The sequence below is a fragment of the Castor canadensis genome, chromosome 16 (assembly GCF_047511655.1).
Source record: "Castor canadensis chromosome 16, mCasCan1.hap1v2, whole genome shotgun sequence".
NCBI classification, from domain to species: domain Eukaryota; kingdom Metazoa; phylum Chordata; class Mammalia; order Rodentia; family Castoridae; genus Castor; species Castor canadensis.
The window spans coordinates 70,757,889-70,773,673 of NC_133401.1; the positions used below are offsets into that span (position 1 = coordinate 70,757,889).

Genomic DNA, 15,785 nt, shown 5'->3' on the forward strand with positions numbered 1-15,785 from the left:
TGTTTTTTTAGATATCCTTGTGCCTAGTCATTTTATTAGTTACTCAGAGTGGCATGATGGAATTTTCAACTACATGGTAAATTTTTCTTCATGTTCTTGATGTTCTGTTGTTTGATTCACATATATTTATATCTGTCTGTTCCTTACGTAGCATTCTTTTATCATTATATAGTGTCTTTCTTCATCTTTTTATTATTTTCTTTGCTCTGATATTTACTCTGGTATTAATTTAGCTACTCTTCATTTTTTAAAATTAATGTTTGCCTGGCACATTAAATTGTCCAACTCCATTTTTGCCCTTTTTGCTGACAGCTTTCATTCCATACAACCCCCTTGTGCCACATATATCTAAAAAATGATAAGAAACCCTTGACTCTCCTATATTTTGTGTTAACAAAGGTTCAGTCCATGCATGTATGTAGACATACATGACAAAATGATTATTACAATTGAGCCATTAAGTATGCATCATCTTACCTAGCTACCTTTTTAAAATTTTGTGGTAAATACCACAAAATCTTAAAATCTGCTCTCTTAGCAAATTTTCAATATAAAATACAATTTTATTAACTTCAGTTCTTATGCTGTGCATTAGGTCTTTAGACTTATTCTTCCTACATAACTGCAACTTTGTGCCCTTTGACCAACACCTTCCCATTTACTTCTCCATGTTCACCACCATTCAATTCCCAGATTTAAGATTCTGTATGTAAGTAACATCATGAAGTAAATTTTTTCTGTATCTGTCTTATTTCACTTTATAGAAAGTACTCCAGGTATATTCATATTGTTATAAATGACAGGATTTCTTTCTTCTTTGTAATCTTTATTAGTGCATACTAATTGTACAAAATCATGAGTTTTATTATGACATTTCCATACATGTACATAATGTTGTTTGATTGTATTCACCCCCATTACCCTTTATTGTTCCCCCCTTCCCACATAGTCCCTCTTCTATTTTCATATCTTTTAAAAAAATTAGATTCTTCCTATGACAGAAAAATGTCATATTTGTCTGAGTCTGGCTTGTTTTGTTTAATATAATTACCTCAACTTCTATCCATGTTCCTTCAAATGATGTGATTTCATTCTTTATGGCTAAGTAATACTCCACTGTGTGTATATATGCCAAGTTTTCTTTGTCCGTTCATCTGTTGATGGGCACTTAGGCTGATTCCATAACTTGGTTCTTGTAAATAGTGTCTTGCAGATCTCTTCTTTTAAAGGCTAAATAATACTCCAGCATACACATATATAAATATGTAAATCATAATTTCCTTATCATTTATCCATTAACAAAAACTCAAATTGTTTCCATAGTTTTTTGAGACAGTGTCTCTCTATATAGCTCAAGCTGCCTTTGAACTCATGATTCTTTTGCCTTATCCTCCCTGATGCTGGGATTACGGGCATGTGCCACATGCCAGTTCTCTTTCCTTTATATATCTACTCTATGATTTTACTTTGTAGTTATTGGGAGGCAATATTTATACCCACATACTTGAAGACAATAACTTAACTTTGATCACATACAAATAATTCTTGGCAGTACGGGGGGTTGGACTCAGGGCCTTAGACTTGCTAGGCAGGCACAGGACTACTTGACTGACTCTGCAAGCATATACATGCAAAAATTCTGCACTTCCACTCTCCTATCTTTTTAAAAGTAGTTTTGTTGTTGTTTGCATTAGTATATATTAATATTATGAAGGAGTTCATTGTGGTAATTCCATACATGTGTACCATGTACTTTGAACAAGTTCTTGAGCCACACATCCAGCCCTTTTTCCTTTACAGTATTTTTCATGTAGGGTCTTGCTTTTTGCTTAAGACCTGCCTCAGACTGTGATCCTCTGAATTCTATTCCAATTCTTCTCTCCTCTCCCCACTTTTTAAACAATGTTTGATGGGTTTCATTATGCTGTCTTTGAACATATTCATGTACTGTTTCCCCTCAATAACCTTTCTTTTCTCCCTCTCATTGATCCCCCTCAGACTTTCCTCCTTTTATAATCATGTGACATTAGTATTATTATTACTAATTATTAGTATTGTTACATCATCATTATAGTCATCATCATAGTTTTAAGTCTAGCTTCCACAAATGAGTGAGAACATGTGACATTTGACTTTTTGAGTTTGGCTTATCTCACTGTTCCATTAATTTTCCTGCAAATGACATAATTTAATTTTTCTTTACAGCTGAGTAATAGTTCATGGTATATTTATACCATATTGTTTTATCTGTTTATCAGTGTTGGGCATCTCAGATGACTCCAGTTTAGCTCTTGTGAACAGAGCTGCAGTAAACATGGGTGTGGAAGCACTTCTCTTGCATATTGATTCACTCCTTCAGATATGTGCCCAAGAGTGGTGTGGTGGGACTATTTTTAGTTTTTGAGGAATCTCCACATTTATTTCCATAGTGGTTGCACCAGTCTACATTCCTACCAACAGTGTGTAAGTGCTCCTTTTTCTCTGCATTGTTGTAAACATTTATTGTTTGTTTTCATGATGATTGCCAATCTGACTAGGGTGAGATTGAATCTTAGTGTAGCTTTGAATTGCATTTCCTTTGTAGTTAAGAATGTTGAAAATTTCCTCATGTGTTTATTAGCTTTTTGAATCTATTCTGAGAATTGTCTATTCATTCATTTGCCCATTTATTAATATGATTATTTGTTCCTTCATTGTTTAATGTTTTGAACTCTTTGTATATTCTGGATGTTAATCTATTAACTGATGAATAGCTGAGGAAGATTATTTCTGATTTTATAGATTATCTCTTGAGTCTACTATATGTTTCTTTTGATTTGAAGAAACTTTCTAATTTGATGCAGTCCATTTGTAAATTATTGCTCTTTTTCCTGGGCAATTGGTGTCCTGTACAGAAAATAATTGATTATACCTGTATCTTCCAGAGTTTTTTTCTATTGTTGTTTTAAAGTTGCAACTCTTAAATTAAGGTCCTTGATCCATTACGAATTGATATTTGTACCAAGTGAGACATAAGAGTCTAGTTTTAGTGTTTTGCATGTACATAACCAGTTTTCCCAGCACCATTTGTTGAAGAGGTTCTTTTTCCAGTATGTATTTTTAGCTCCTTTGTCAAAAATCCAGTGGCTGTAGTTGTGTTGTTTTATTTCTATGTCTTCTGTTCTGTTCTATTGATCTTTGTGTCTTTTCTGTGCCAGTACCCTGCTGTCTTGATTACTATGACTCTGTAATATAATTTGAAGTCCGGTCTCTTGATACCTCTGGTCTTTCTCTTTTTTCTCAGGATGACTTTTGTTATTTGGGGTCTTTGATTCTTCTATATGAATTTTAGGATGGACTTTATTTTTCATTTCTGCAAAGAATGACATTGGAATCTTGATGGCCATTACATTGAATCTGTGGATTGCTTTGGTTAGGATAGTCTTTTTAACAATATTAATTCTGTCAACCCATGAGCATGGGCGATCTTCCCATATCCTTCAATTTCTTTCCTTATGGTTTTGAAGCTTTCACTATAGAGATCTTTCATCTTTGATTAGGTTTATACTAGATATTTTATTTTGTTGTTGCTGATGCGATTTGGATTATTTTCCTAATTTCTTTCTCAACCTTTTTGTTGTTTGTATATAGAAAAGTTATATTGTATGTTTTTTTAATGTTAGTCTACTTTTTCTGAAAGTGTTTATCAGATCTAGGGGATTTGGGTGGAATCTTCAGGATGTTTTAAATATAAAATCATATCATCCACAAATAGTAATAATAGGAAGGACATCCTCCTTCTGTATTTAAATCTCTTTTCTTTCTTTCTTTTGCCTTATTTTTCTGGGAAGGAATTCCAGTACTATATTACATAAGAGTGGGGAGAATTATCACCCTTGTCTCATTCTTGACTTTAAAGAAAATATTTCAGTTTTTCCCTAGTAAGTAAGATGCTTACTATAGATTTGTCATATATAGCCTTTATTATGCTATGGTAATTTCCTTCTATTGCTGTTTTATTTAGACCTTTTAACATAAAACAATGTTGAATTTTGTCAAAGGATTTTTCTGCATCAGTTGAGATGATCATGTGATTTTGTGCTTGATTCTGTTTATATACCATATACATTTGTTGATTTATGTTTGGTGAACAGTCCTTGCATCCCTGAATGAACCATACTTGATCATGGTGTATGATCTTTTTGATGTGCTGTTGCATTCAGTTTGCAGTATTTTATTGAGAACTTTTGTGTCTATGGTTCATTAAAGAGAATGGCACATGATCCTCTTTTTGTTGTATCCTTGTGTGGTGTAATGCTGGCTTCATAGAATGAGTTTGGCAGTCTTCTGTTTCTGTTACATGGAAAAGTTTGAGGAGTATTGGTACTAGTTCTTCTTTAAAGTTTTCCTTGAATTCAGCTATGAACAAAGCAGGTCCTGGGATTTTCTTTATTGGGAGACTAAAACTGCTTTAGTCTTAATCCTCGTTTTAGATCTGTTGAAGTGGTCTATATTCTTTTGGTTCAATTTCACTAGGTCAAATGCTTGTAGAAATTTATCCATTTCTTCTAGACTTTCCACTTTGATTATAGGTTTTCAAAGTATTTCCTTATGATGCTCTGGATTTCATTGGTAATTTTGTGATACATACTTTTTTCTCTCTAATTTTATTAATGTGGGTCTTTCCCATCTTTTAGTCAGATTGGCTAAGGTTTATCAATCTTATTTACCCTTTTGAAGAACCAACTTTTTGTTTCATTGATTTTTTTTCTTCAGTTTTTTTGGCTTTTTCATTAATTTCTGTCCTACTTTTTATTTTTTCCATCTGCTAATTTGGAGTTTAGCTTATTCTAATTTTTCTAAGAGTTTGAGGCACAACATTAGACTACGTATTTGAGATTTCTCTGGGATTTTTGTTTGTTTGTTTTTATGTGGGCATTCATAACTATAAACTTTCCTCATAGCATTGCCTTTAATGTATCTTGTAGGTTCTGCTAGGTTATGTTTTCATTAAATTCTACAAACCTTTAGATTTTCCCCCTTATTTGTCCAATAACACACCAATCATCAACAATGTTATGTTCAGTCTATATGTGTTGGAATGTTCTCTGCAGTTTCTTTTGCTGCTGAGCTCTAATTTTTTTTCCATTATGGTCTGATAAGATACAGGGAGTTGTTTAAACTCTCTTATATTGCTAAGATTTACTTTGTGTCCTAAAATATGATCTATTTTGGACAAAGTTTCATGGGCTGCTGAAAAGAATGTGTATTATGCAGCTTCTGGATGAAATTCTTTACAGATATCTGTTAAGTCCATTTGGTCTATAGTATTGTTTAATTTTCAGATTTCTTTACTGTTGTATGTCTGGATGATTTATCTACTGGTGAGAGTGGGGTATTGAAGACTCTCACTATCATTGTGTTGGGGACTATCTCTTTTTTTCAGTCTAGCATTGTTTTAATAAAGTGGGGTACACTGACATTTGGCACACATAAGTTAACAATTATTATTTCTTTATTGCTGAATTGTCCCCCTTCCCTTATTAATATCAAGTGACTTTTTTGTCTTTTCTGACTTATTTTGATTTGAAGTCTGCTTTATCAGATATGAAGATAGTTACTCCTACCTACTTTTGGGGTCCATTTGCTTGGAAAATTTTCCACCATTTCACCATCATCCCAATGTTTGTATCTGTCAGTGATATGCTCCTCTTGTAGGCAGCAAGCAAATTGTCAAGGGTTGCTTTTTAATCTATTTCACCATCATATGTCTTTTGACTGGGGTATTTGAGAACATTAACATTCAATGTTAATATTGAAACATATGTAGTAATTCCTGCCATTTTGTTACTGTTTTATTTTTTGATTCTTTCTGAATTTTTATGTGCTTAAGTACTCACCTGGTGAGATTATTTTTATTCCTATACTTTTATAGTTATGTTTATCTTCACATTCTGTGTATAGGATTCACTTGAGTATCTTCTGGAGTGCTGGTTTAGTGGCCATAAATTGCTTTAGTTTTTATTCATCATGGAAGGTTTTTATACCTCTTTCAGTTATGAGTGATAGCTTTTCTGAGTAAGTTTGCAATTATTTTCTTTCAGCATTTGAAATGCCTCCATTCCATACCCTCCTTTTCTAAAGTATCTCTTGAGAAATCTGCTGCTATTCTGTTGGGTTTGCCTTTATAATTTACTTGGCACTTATCCTTTGCAACTTTAAATAGTCTTTCCTTGTTCTCTGTACTTAATGTTTTAACTATGATATGCCATGGAGAGATTGTATTTTGGTCTTGTTTGTTTGGGGTTCTAATGTCTCTTGTACCTGGATAAACATCTCTTTTTGAAGATTTGGGGAGTTTTCTGCTATTATTTTGTTGAATATGCTTCTTATGCTTTTAGTTTACACCCCCTTCTTCTTTAATGCCCATGATAAGTATTTTGGTCTTTTGGTGAAGTCATAAAGTTCTTGGATATTCAATACATAGTTCTTCATACTTTTTTCTATATATTCATTTGATTTTTCTGTTATACCTACTTTGTCTTCAAGCTCTGATAATCTGTCTTCCACTTGATTAGTCTGTTGGAGAGATTTTCAACTGAATTTTTTATTTAATTTAAGGAACTTTTCATTTTGAGAGCCTCAATGTGACTTTTTCAGACTTTCCTTATCTTTACTGAATTTCCCTTTGATATCTTGCATTGTCTTCCTTATTTCATTTAGCTGTTTATTTATATCTTCCTTGAGTTTATTCAGTTGTTTACTTGTATCCTCTTTGAATTCATTTTGATGTATAATTGAATTCAGTTTAAAATCACTTACCTGATTAAATTAAAGAGAATATTCATATTCTCTTTAATTTCATTGAAGTGTTTATGCATGTCTTTCAGGTCATTAATCATTCTTTTGAGGTCAGAATTGTGATTTTATCACCATCAGTAATGTGTGATTGTTGACTTTTTGAGGTATTGTATTCACTTTCTTTTTCATATTTCTTGTGCTTCTATTTTGAGATCTTCTCACCTGTAGTCAATTAGTTGGTTGAGGATTTTAGTCAATTAAAATTGTTCCCTTGAATTATTCTGTATGTTCTGCAGGACTGGTTAGTGATAAGGTTCATGTATCATTTCTGGCCACTGGCCTGGGAGTAAAATTTAGCAATAATAAATTCACCAATTCAATATCAAGCCAGATATTTACATAAAGTAAAATACCACTGGCAGCATTATCTATACAACTGATCACATTTTATATATAAAAGGGACTAGCATTCTTATATGGTATAGTAGGGGGTTAAAACTTGTTTGCATAGGAGTTAAAACGTAGGTAGTTAAAGGATTGAAGATGGAAATAAGGAAAATGAGGAGAAGTGGGAGTGCAGTTAGAAGGCTGAAGGTAAACAAAGTTCTAGTGTGTAGGAATATTGTTCAATTATTGTGGAAAAGGGTGATATTATCAGGGATTACAGGATACAATGGTTAAGAATAATAAAAGAAAGTGCTAGATTAAACCATCAGTAGAAGTGCTTGTATGCAAGAGAGGAAAATTGAAAAAAAAGAAAAAAGAAAAGAGAGAAAATGACAATATAAAAGAGATAAAATAATTTTTTAATTTTAAGAAATTTACTATTTGTTCCTCATTGAGAAGAATGAATGTGTGCTAGGCACTATTAGTACAGTGGATGCTCCTCCCCAATCTCTGGTTGTCTGGTTTTGTCTGCAGTTCTTCTGTTGTGTTTGCTCATATGTCCCCTCAGAGCCCTGAATTGCTCAGGTATAACTTAGGAGCACAAGGGACTCTGGATTAGGACAGTTACTTGGATGAGTGAGGCATTTCCAGGTGTGTGAGCTAGCAGTTGGAGTTGAGTGGTTGGGCTACTGAGCACAGTGAGTAGGTCAGAAAGCATTCTGCCACTCTTAAAGCCTGAGTTTTTCACTGTTCAGGGAGTCCATCGGCTGTTCTGACCTACCCACAATGAGTTTTTTCCCCTTTTTGACCTAGGCCTCCAGTTTTCATTTGAAGAGTGAGAGCCAAATAGTTCCTGTCACTTTTGTATATGCATACACTGCAGGGTTGGGCAAGTGATTAAGGGTTCTAGCTAGCTGGCCAGCTTGCTTCCATATCCTCCTTGTCTTGGGATAGAAAGCCAGATGTTGAACTCTAGCCAGTTAACCTGCCCACTTCTGTGACCTTCCTTTGGACAGAGACCCTGGATGAGGTAGCTTCACCTCACCCCCCACAAGTATGGGGCCATGTGAGGGTGTCTTTGATCAACCTGCTTAGCTGAATATTTTCATGGGGGTCAGATGTATTTGTGTTCATGCACTGGGCTTAGTTGGGCAGCAGCCCTCAGAGGTAACACCATTTATAGTAAATTCATGTAGCTTCAACCTCCCACCCCCACCCCACCAGGCTGGGGCTGGGTGTGGGGTTCTTTAATCAGTCTACTTGGCCAAAATTTTCTTCAGGGTTAGATGTATTTGCAACCATGCACTCGGTCAGGAAAGCTGTGTGGTGACCCACAGGACTGAAACTGGTTCATTCACTCCCTTGCCCTCATCCAGCTCATTTCTGTGCCAATTTTTTTTGCCTGAGGGTATAAAACACAGATGCCAGTTGACTTCTATCCAGTGTCCTAGGCAAGGCTTGCCAGCCTGCTCTTATCTTTCCATGCAGTTGTTTTGTTCACAGGCTGGCCCTCACTAGTGGCTCTCGTTGGAAGCAATTCAAGCTCAAAACAGTAAAAAAAAAAACAAACTTGGCCCTGAGGGGTACAGGATGGACAGAACCCTTGGCAGATTTGCACTATTATAGAATTAATTAGAAATCAGTATTTTTAGCTACTCTCTGTCCTTATATTGGCATCCTTCTTTAGTTTACTAACTTTCCCACCTCTCCTTGCAGCCATCTCTTGAGGAAATTTGTGGAGGCATAGAAAAGTGGTGCCTATCAGCAGTTCACCATTTTAGAATCCACTCTTTTTCATATCATAGTTTATCTCTATTAAAGTCAATAGAGATACATTTGCTTTTAATAATTTTATCTTTTAGTGTTTGTATTTTAACTAAATTGATTTACACACCATCATTACAGTATTAGAGACTTCTAAATTTGACTTTGATATTTATCTTTAACAATGAGTTTTTTGTTTTGTTTTGGTAGTACTTGGATTTGAACTTGGGGCCTCATGCTTGTTAGGCAAGTGATCTACCTCTAGTAGCACTGAGTTTTATATTCTCAAATTTTTTCATACTGCTAATTAGTAGATTTCATTTCAGCTTCAGGAATTCTCTTCCTTTACTATTTTTCAAGGTATATCTACTGGTGATAAACTTACTCATTTCTGAAGGAGTATTAGCAGGTTAAGCATTGTTGTTGGTCATTCTTTTCTTTTAACACATTGACACATCATCCCACTCTCACCTGGTCTACAAAGTTTCTTCTTGAAATCTGCTGATGGCCTTTTTGACCCTACCTTGTACATGATATACTTTCTTTCTCTTGCTCTTTCCAAATTCTTTCCTTTCTTTCATTTTTATCTCTTCAATTTGATTTTCACATAGTTTGGCAAGTTTTTATTTGGGTTGAATCTGATTGGAGTTTTATGAGCCTTCTGTGCCTGGATGTTCATATCTTTCCTCAGTTTGGGAATGTTTCCAGTCATCATTTCTTTTTTGCTATATTTTAAATAATTTTTGCAATTTATCAAATTGTATTTACTTATGATATATAATGGGCTGTTTTGATATAGATTTATATCATGAAATGACTAAATAGAGATACTATATGAATTACATTATATACTTTAACAAATAATCAGCAATTTTCAAGTACACAATATATTGTTGTTAAGTCACCATAGGGTACAATATATCTCTGAATGTATGCTTTCTTTCTAACTGAAATTTTATAACCTTTGACCAATTTCTCCAAATCCTACCTATCCTATTGTCTGGTAGTAAAGCAATTAACAAGAGATGCTGGTGAGGATGTACAGAGAAAGGAACATTTATCCATTGCTGATGGGGAAGTAAATTAGTCCAGCCACAATGGAAATCACTATGGATTCTCCTCAAAAAATTAAAAATAGAACTTCCACTTGATCCAGCCATACTACTTCTGGGTAAAAGAGTCAAGATCAGCTTACTACAGTAATACCTGCATACCCATGTATACCAGAACACTATTCACAACAGCCAAACTATGGAATCAGCCTACATGCCCATCAATGAATGAATGGATAAAGAAAATGTATAGATACACAATGGAGTTTTACTCAGCCATTAACAAGAATAAATATATGCTGTTTTCTGGAAAATAGGACTATACGTTATGATGTTAATTGAAATAAGTCAGTTCTACAAAGACAAATATCACATGTTTTTTCTCATTTGTGGAAGTTAAAGGAAAACAAAACAAAATATAATAAAAACCAAGGCTATGAAAGTAAAAGTGTGACTAATAGGAGGTGGAGGGGGAAAAGAAATGGGGAAGAGGAACAGGAAGCATAAAAAGGAGTAATTGAAGGGGTGAAAATGATTTAAGTACACTTTATGAATATGTGGAAATGTCATGATGAAACCCCTTTGTGCAATTTAAAACATACTAATAAAAATCTACTGTTTCATTATTCAGTTACTTCTATTGTTCTATATTCAAGTTCACTGGTTGTAGCCTCTATCATTTCTACTGTACTATTAATATCATTCAATACATTTTTATTTCAGTTATAAAATGTGGCACTTTTTATAACTCCTTTTCCATATTTTCATGTTTCAAAAGATATTTAATTATTTATTGAAGCATTTTTGTTATAGTTATTTAAAAATCCCTAATTCCAGAATCTGATTAATCTTGGTTTGGGCATCAGTCCATGGTTCTCAATGAAGTTGATAGTTTCCTGGCTGTTAGCATGATGAGTGATTTTTGTTCAAATATGGACATTTGGGCTATTATTTCAGAATACCCTGGGTCCTGTTGAAAGCTTTTATTTAATCAATAGTTACTTAGGGTTAGTACTAAGGAATGGGTCTGCTAATGCCAGTTGTGGTTACAAAGACAATTTTTGAGTCTTTTAAATTTTTCATATACTTGAATAATTCTCTAATCTTAGGGTTTCTGCTGATTACTTCTAGTGCTGTCTGTAGAAATAGAATCTGCTTCCCCAGGTGAGATTCCCTATATTTCTAGGTGAGGTAGAAGAGACTCTGTCCCACAGGGACAAACAGTATTTCCTCTGATTTCTTGTCAGTGGAGCTGCTGCTCAATTTTTCTGCCAATACTACCAGGCCTACCTGATGTGAGTGATGGGGAGTGGGGAGGAGTGAGACTACCTAAGACAACTTCTATTGGTAGGTAATAGAGTGCTCAGTTTCAAACAATGATCTCTAGTCAATTTACCTTCCTTTTCCTCACTTCCAGAATTTCCCTATGGCTGCCTCTTATGTTATTTCTAGTGCTTAAATTTTTACTTAGAATCTCAGGGATAGTGATAGAGAGAGAGAGAGTAGAAAGAAGGTGGAGGGAAATGTCTACACTGTCTTATATGAACCCCCTTCCTTAGAACTTCCACCTTACATTTATCCATTTATTCCCTCAATGAACAATTTATAAGGGTCTGGGCACCACTCAGTATCTGGGGAATGGCATGAAATGGAATATAAAATAAAATTTCTGTCTGGATTAGGGATATGGGCCATGACAAATGATAAAGTAGGTGTTAAATATTTAGGAGTGCTCATCTTAGTATCACAAATCACAAATGGAAGTTATACTAAACCCTCCTTGTGTTCTAGTTAGTGCTTTAAATCAAATGCCCAAATAACTCCTGTACTTTTCTCTCCTTTCTCACAGCCTTCTTCTCTTACCCATTTCTTCTCTTTACTAGTCCCTGGAACCTCATTTTATAATGATTTAGAAAAGATATCAAAGATAAAGTTCAAGTCATAACTATCACATGATGTAAAGCAGTCAATTGCCCTATAAGATTTTAGCACATGCTGTGCTTACCGGATATGGTCCACATTCCTAGGATCAAAGCATTTACTCCAAATCTGATTCTGTGCCAGTCTCAGATCTCATCTTGCATCCTCTTCCTTTTGCACATTACAGTCCAGAAATACTAACTTCACATAGGTAATTCTTGAAAGCATTTTGGCACATCCACTCTCCATTCCATGTATGTACTTGCCCTTTTGTCTTTATCTCCTCTACTTCTCCAGCTTCAGGAGATCATTTATCAGACACAGAAGGATACAAATGTCACCTATGAGAAACTATGACTCTCCTAACAGTCATCCACTCTCTCTTTAGTGCTAACTTAACCATGTTTGTACAGTTTCAATTTTATTTATTACTCACCGTGTTTAGTCAGCAAACACCTCATTAAAAGGAACTCTGTCTTATTTACTTTATCAAATTTAGTTATTAGAAGTAGCCATGTATATAGTACTTGCTAAAGGCTCATTAAATGAAAAGGTGGTAGAAGGGCTTAACAACATTACACATGCCTAAGAAAGAGAATGAGAGATAGAGGAAAGTTTACTATGTGGATGGGCTAGATGTATCTGACTTAAGACAGCTGTGGCCTTGGAATGTGACCTTTGTTTTCACTCTTTCTGTGTTTACTCTGCAGAAATGGGCTCAACTCCTCTCATTTCCATCATGGGATACGTTGATGGAGGCATCCAGCTACTCTGTCAGTCCTCTGGTTGGTTATTCCAGCCCATAGTGAAGTGGAAAGGACCAGAAGGACTTGAACTTCCCACACTATTCAAAGTGAATAAAGACGTGCATGGTCAGTTTGATATGGAGACCTCCCTTACAGTTCAAGAAAATTCTGGAATCATATCATGTTCCATGCAACTCACTGACCAGAGCCCAGAAGTGAAATCCAGAATATTCATAGGAAGTGAGTAAAAAGGGGCAGGTGTTGTTCAGCACCTTGGAGGAAAAGAGGCTCTATCTCAAATGTTCAGTATTGTTTTATTTTATTTTATTTATTAGTTTTGAAAGCCAAAGTCAATGAAGTATAAAAAGAAAATCATAAATACTTGATTAGGCAGAAACAGAATGGCTTACAGTTCTCAGAAGTGGAATTAGATGTTTCCTTTACTACATGATCACCACCATGGTACACCCCACTAAACTTAATGTACATAAAACTTAGAAAACAAAATCCAGAATCAAGAAAAAGTTATTTTTTACCCATTTTTATACAAAAGTCATTAGTCTATGGAACAGAAAAATAAAAATATAATTTCAGTAAGGATTTCAAAAGTCATAGAATCAAGGCTAACTCAAATATTCCAATTATAATCAATGTGATTAAATTCCCAGTTAAAATACAAAAAATACCATTTGCTGCATTTATAAAAGAAAAATGTAAAACATGAGTTATTCATTATAATATTAAAAGTGCGAAAAGATATTCCAAACAAATATTAATCAAAGGAAAACCATAAGAATTATATTAGTGTCAAAAATGAAAAAGTTATAAGAAAAAATTTACTAAAAATAGAATTATTTCATAAATATAAAAAGTTAACTCACCAGGAAATATAAATATTTTAAATATAAATGAATCTTCTAACATATATTTAATACATATTAAGCCAACATCCATGAAAATAGAAGGAAAACTCAGTAAATTTATGCTCCAAAACTATGTAAATAGATTAAATTAGAAACAATGATGACAATTTGAACTACAAATGAATAAGTCTGAATTATTTTTAGAAGACTGTACTCCCCAAAAATATTTTTTTGCAGTGCTGGGGATCAAACTCAGGGCCTTGCACATGCAAGATAAGCACTGTATGACTAAGTTGTACCTCCAGCTCCAAAAACATTATTCTAAAGCTCACATGAAACATTTGTAGAATTTTACCAGGTATAAGAACATAAAATGGTTTTCATAAAATTTCCAGGATATAGTGTTATTGAGAGAATGCTTTCTTATCACAGTAAAATTAAGTTAAATGGCAAAAAAATGAAAATAATTTAAAATTACTATATATTTGAAAATTTTTAAATATACTTATAAATGATAAAATCATTGAAGATATGCTGAAGGTAATTATAAAATTCTTACAACTAAATGGTAATATAATCACAATATATTGTAACATGTAAAATTAAAGTTTTCTCTGAGTCAAAATTGTATTCTTAAATGTTCCTCTTCAAAGTTAAAAGGCTGAATATTTTGATATTCATTTCAAAATAAGCTGAAAAATAACAGAATGATGGAATAAGGAGAACTGTTTTAAAATTTTGTTTATTTGGTTTTGTTTTGGTGGTATTGTGGATTTAATTCAGAGCTTGGACTTGCTGGTGCTTGCTGTGTAAAGCAGGCAGTCCTCAAACTCAAAGTCTTCCTGCCTCTGCCTCCCATGTGCCAACACACAGCCAGAAATGAAGTTTTAACATGTTGAAAGAATCATAGAAAAATACCTTTGAAGAGCAAAAGGAGTCCTTAAATGAGAATCAAATGGTCACTGCAGTTAAACATTAACGGTCTTCTGTGACTGTTTTTCAGAGACATTTTTCCAGATCTCACACTGGTTACCTGTTTCTATCGTACTGATGCTCCTCTGTATTGGTGGATGTGTTTGCATCATTGTGATGACCATTTTGCTCTTCAAATTCAAGGGTGAGTGAGGAGATATATATATAAAGAGAGAAATGGCCCATGGTTGATTCATGGTCTAGTATCAGTGATTCTGAGGCCTCTTGAGATCCATCATGTCTTCCACAAAAATCACAGTCCTCCTTCTCTTCTGTGCTGACCTGAAATGAACCCCTTAGGAAACACCAGCATGACCAGGTTTTTTTCTACATTATACAGGACCCAGATTTAAGGAAAGAATGATTTTTAGGAACTTCAGAATGTTAAAAAATTTCTTAGAATTCATGAAAAAGGATTCACTATATATAAAAAGAATATATATATGCAATACATATAAATATACATAATATAGATACATGTGGAGAACAAGATGAAGTAATATTCAGCCTCAAGAAGAGTTTTCATCCCCAAGAGTCAATTTTCTCCTCTTTGGAGGTGACACTTCCCCTTAAGGGTGCATGCTTTAATCCCACCTCCCCAGCTCAGCCACTTCTCCCTGATATCCTCCATCATCACAACCACAGGATCCTAGAGTTCCATCCTCTCTGCAGTATGAATGATCCTGACATCTTGTTTGATTCCAGATAGAATTGCTCAGTATAAGGACTGGAACTTTGGACAAAAGAAGAGTTCTAAGAGAGACTCTGTCATTCAGACTAACAGCTTGTCCCACCCAAGCAAGAAGCCATGTTTGTGTTTATACACTACTCAATTGACCACTGAATGCTCTGTCTCAGAAAGAAATCAGAAAGAATTGCATACATGTCTTGTTATGTTTGGATCCTTCCACACACTGCTCTTCTAAGACCTAAATTGTTTGAGTCATCTCTTCCTTGGACAGAAAACTGTTCACTGGACAGAAAGCTTGGGAAATGAGAAAAGATGGTTTGCTCTTCTTCCATCTTTGGCAAGAAACCAATCCTTAGATAGCTGAGAGCTTTAGTAAAAGGCAAAAAATTTATGTGATTTGAAAAGAAACCAGAATACTTTGGCTTTAGGATGGGAATCAAAGTCAGGAAACATTCTAAAACTGTATGCAAATTTTTCCTATTTGTTCATTTAAAGCAAGAGAAGAACAGTAGATTTCATGAGCTCTCTGTATGTACACAGACCCAGAATCTAATGATCACCTGGGGTGTCTCCCTTGGCTCCCCTTGATTATTGCACCTTTATCTCTTGC

The 15,785-nt window shown here is 34.3% G+C and overlaps 1 protein-coding gene and 1 pseudogene across 1 annotated transcript in view; one reads left to right on the plus strand and one right to left on the minus strand.

Moving 5' to 3' along the window:
- LOC109678580 (butyrophilin-like protein 8) overlaps positions 1-15,785 on the minus strand; it is a 479,331-nt pseudogene that overhangs the window by 402,272 nt on the left and 61,274 nt on the right.
- LOC109678585 (butyrophilin-like protein 3) overlaps positions 1-15,785 on the plus strand; it is a 35,811-nt gene that overhangs the window by 18,192 nt on the left and 1,834 nt on the right. The window contains exons 3-4 of the mRNA XM_074058618.1: positions 12,614-12,889; positions 14,516-14,629. Coding sequence (XP_073914719.1) covers positions 12,614-12,889; positions 14,516-14,629 — 390 coding nt within the window. The remainder of the gene's footprint in view (positions 1-12,613; positions 12,890-14,515; positions 14,630-15,785) is intronic.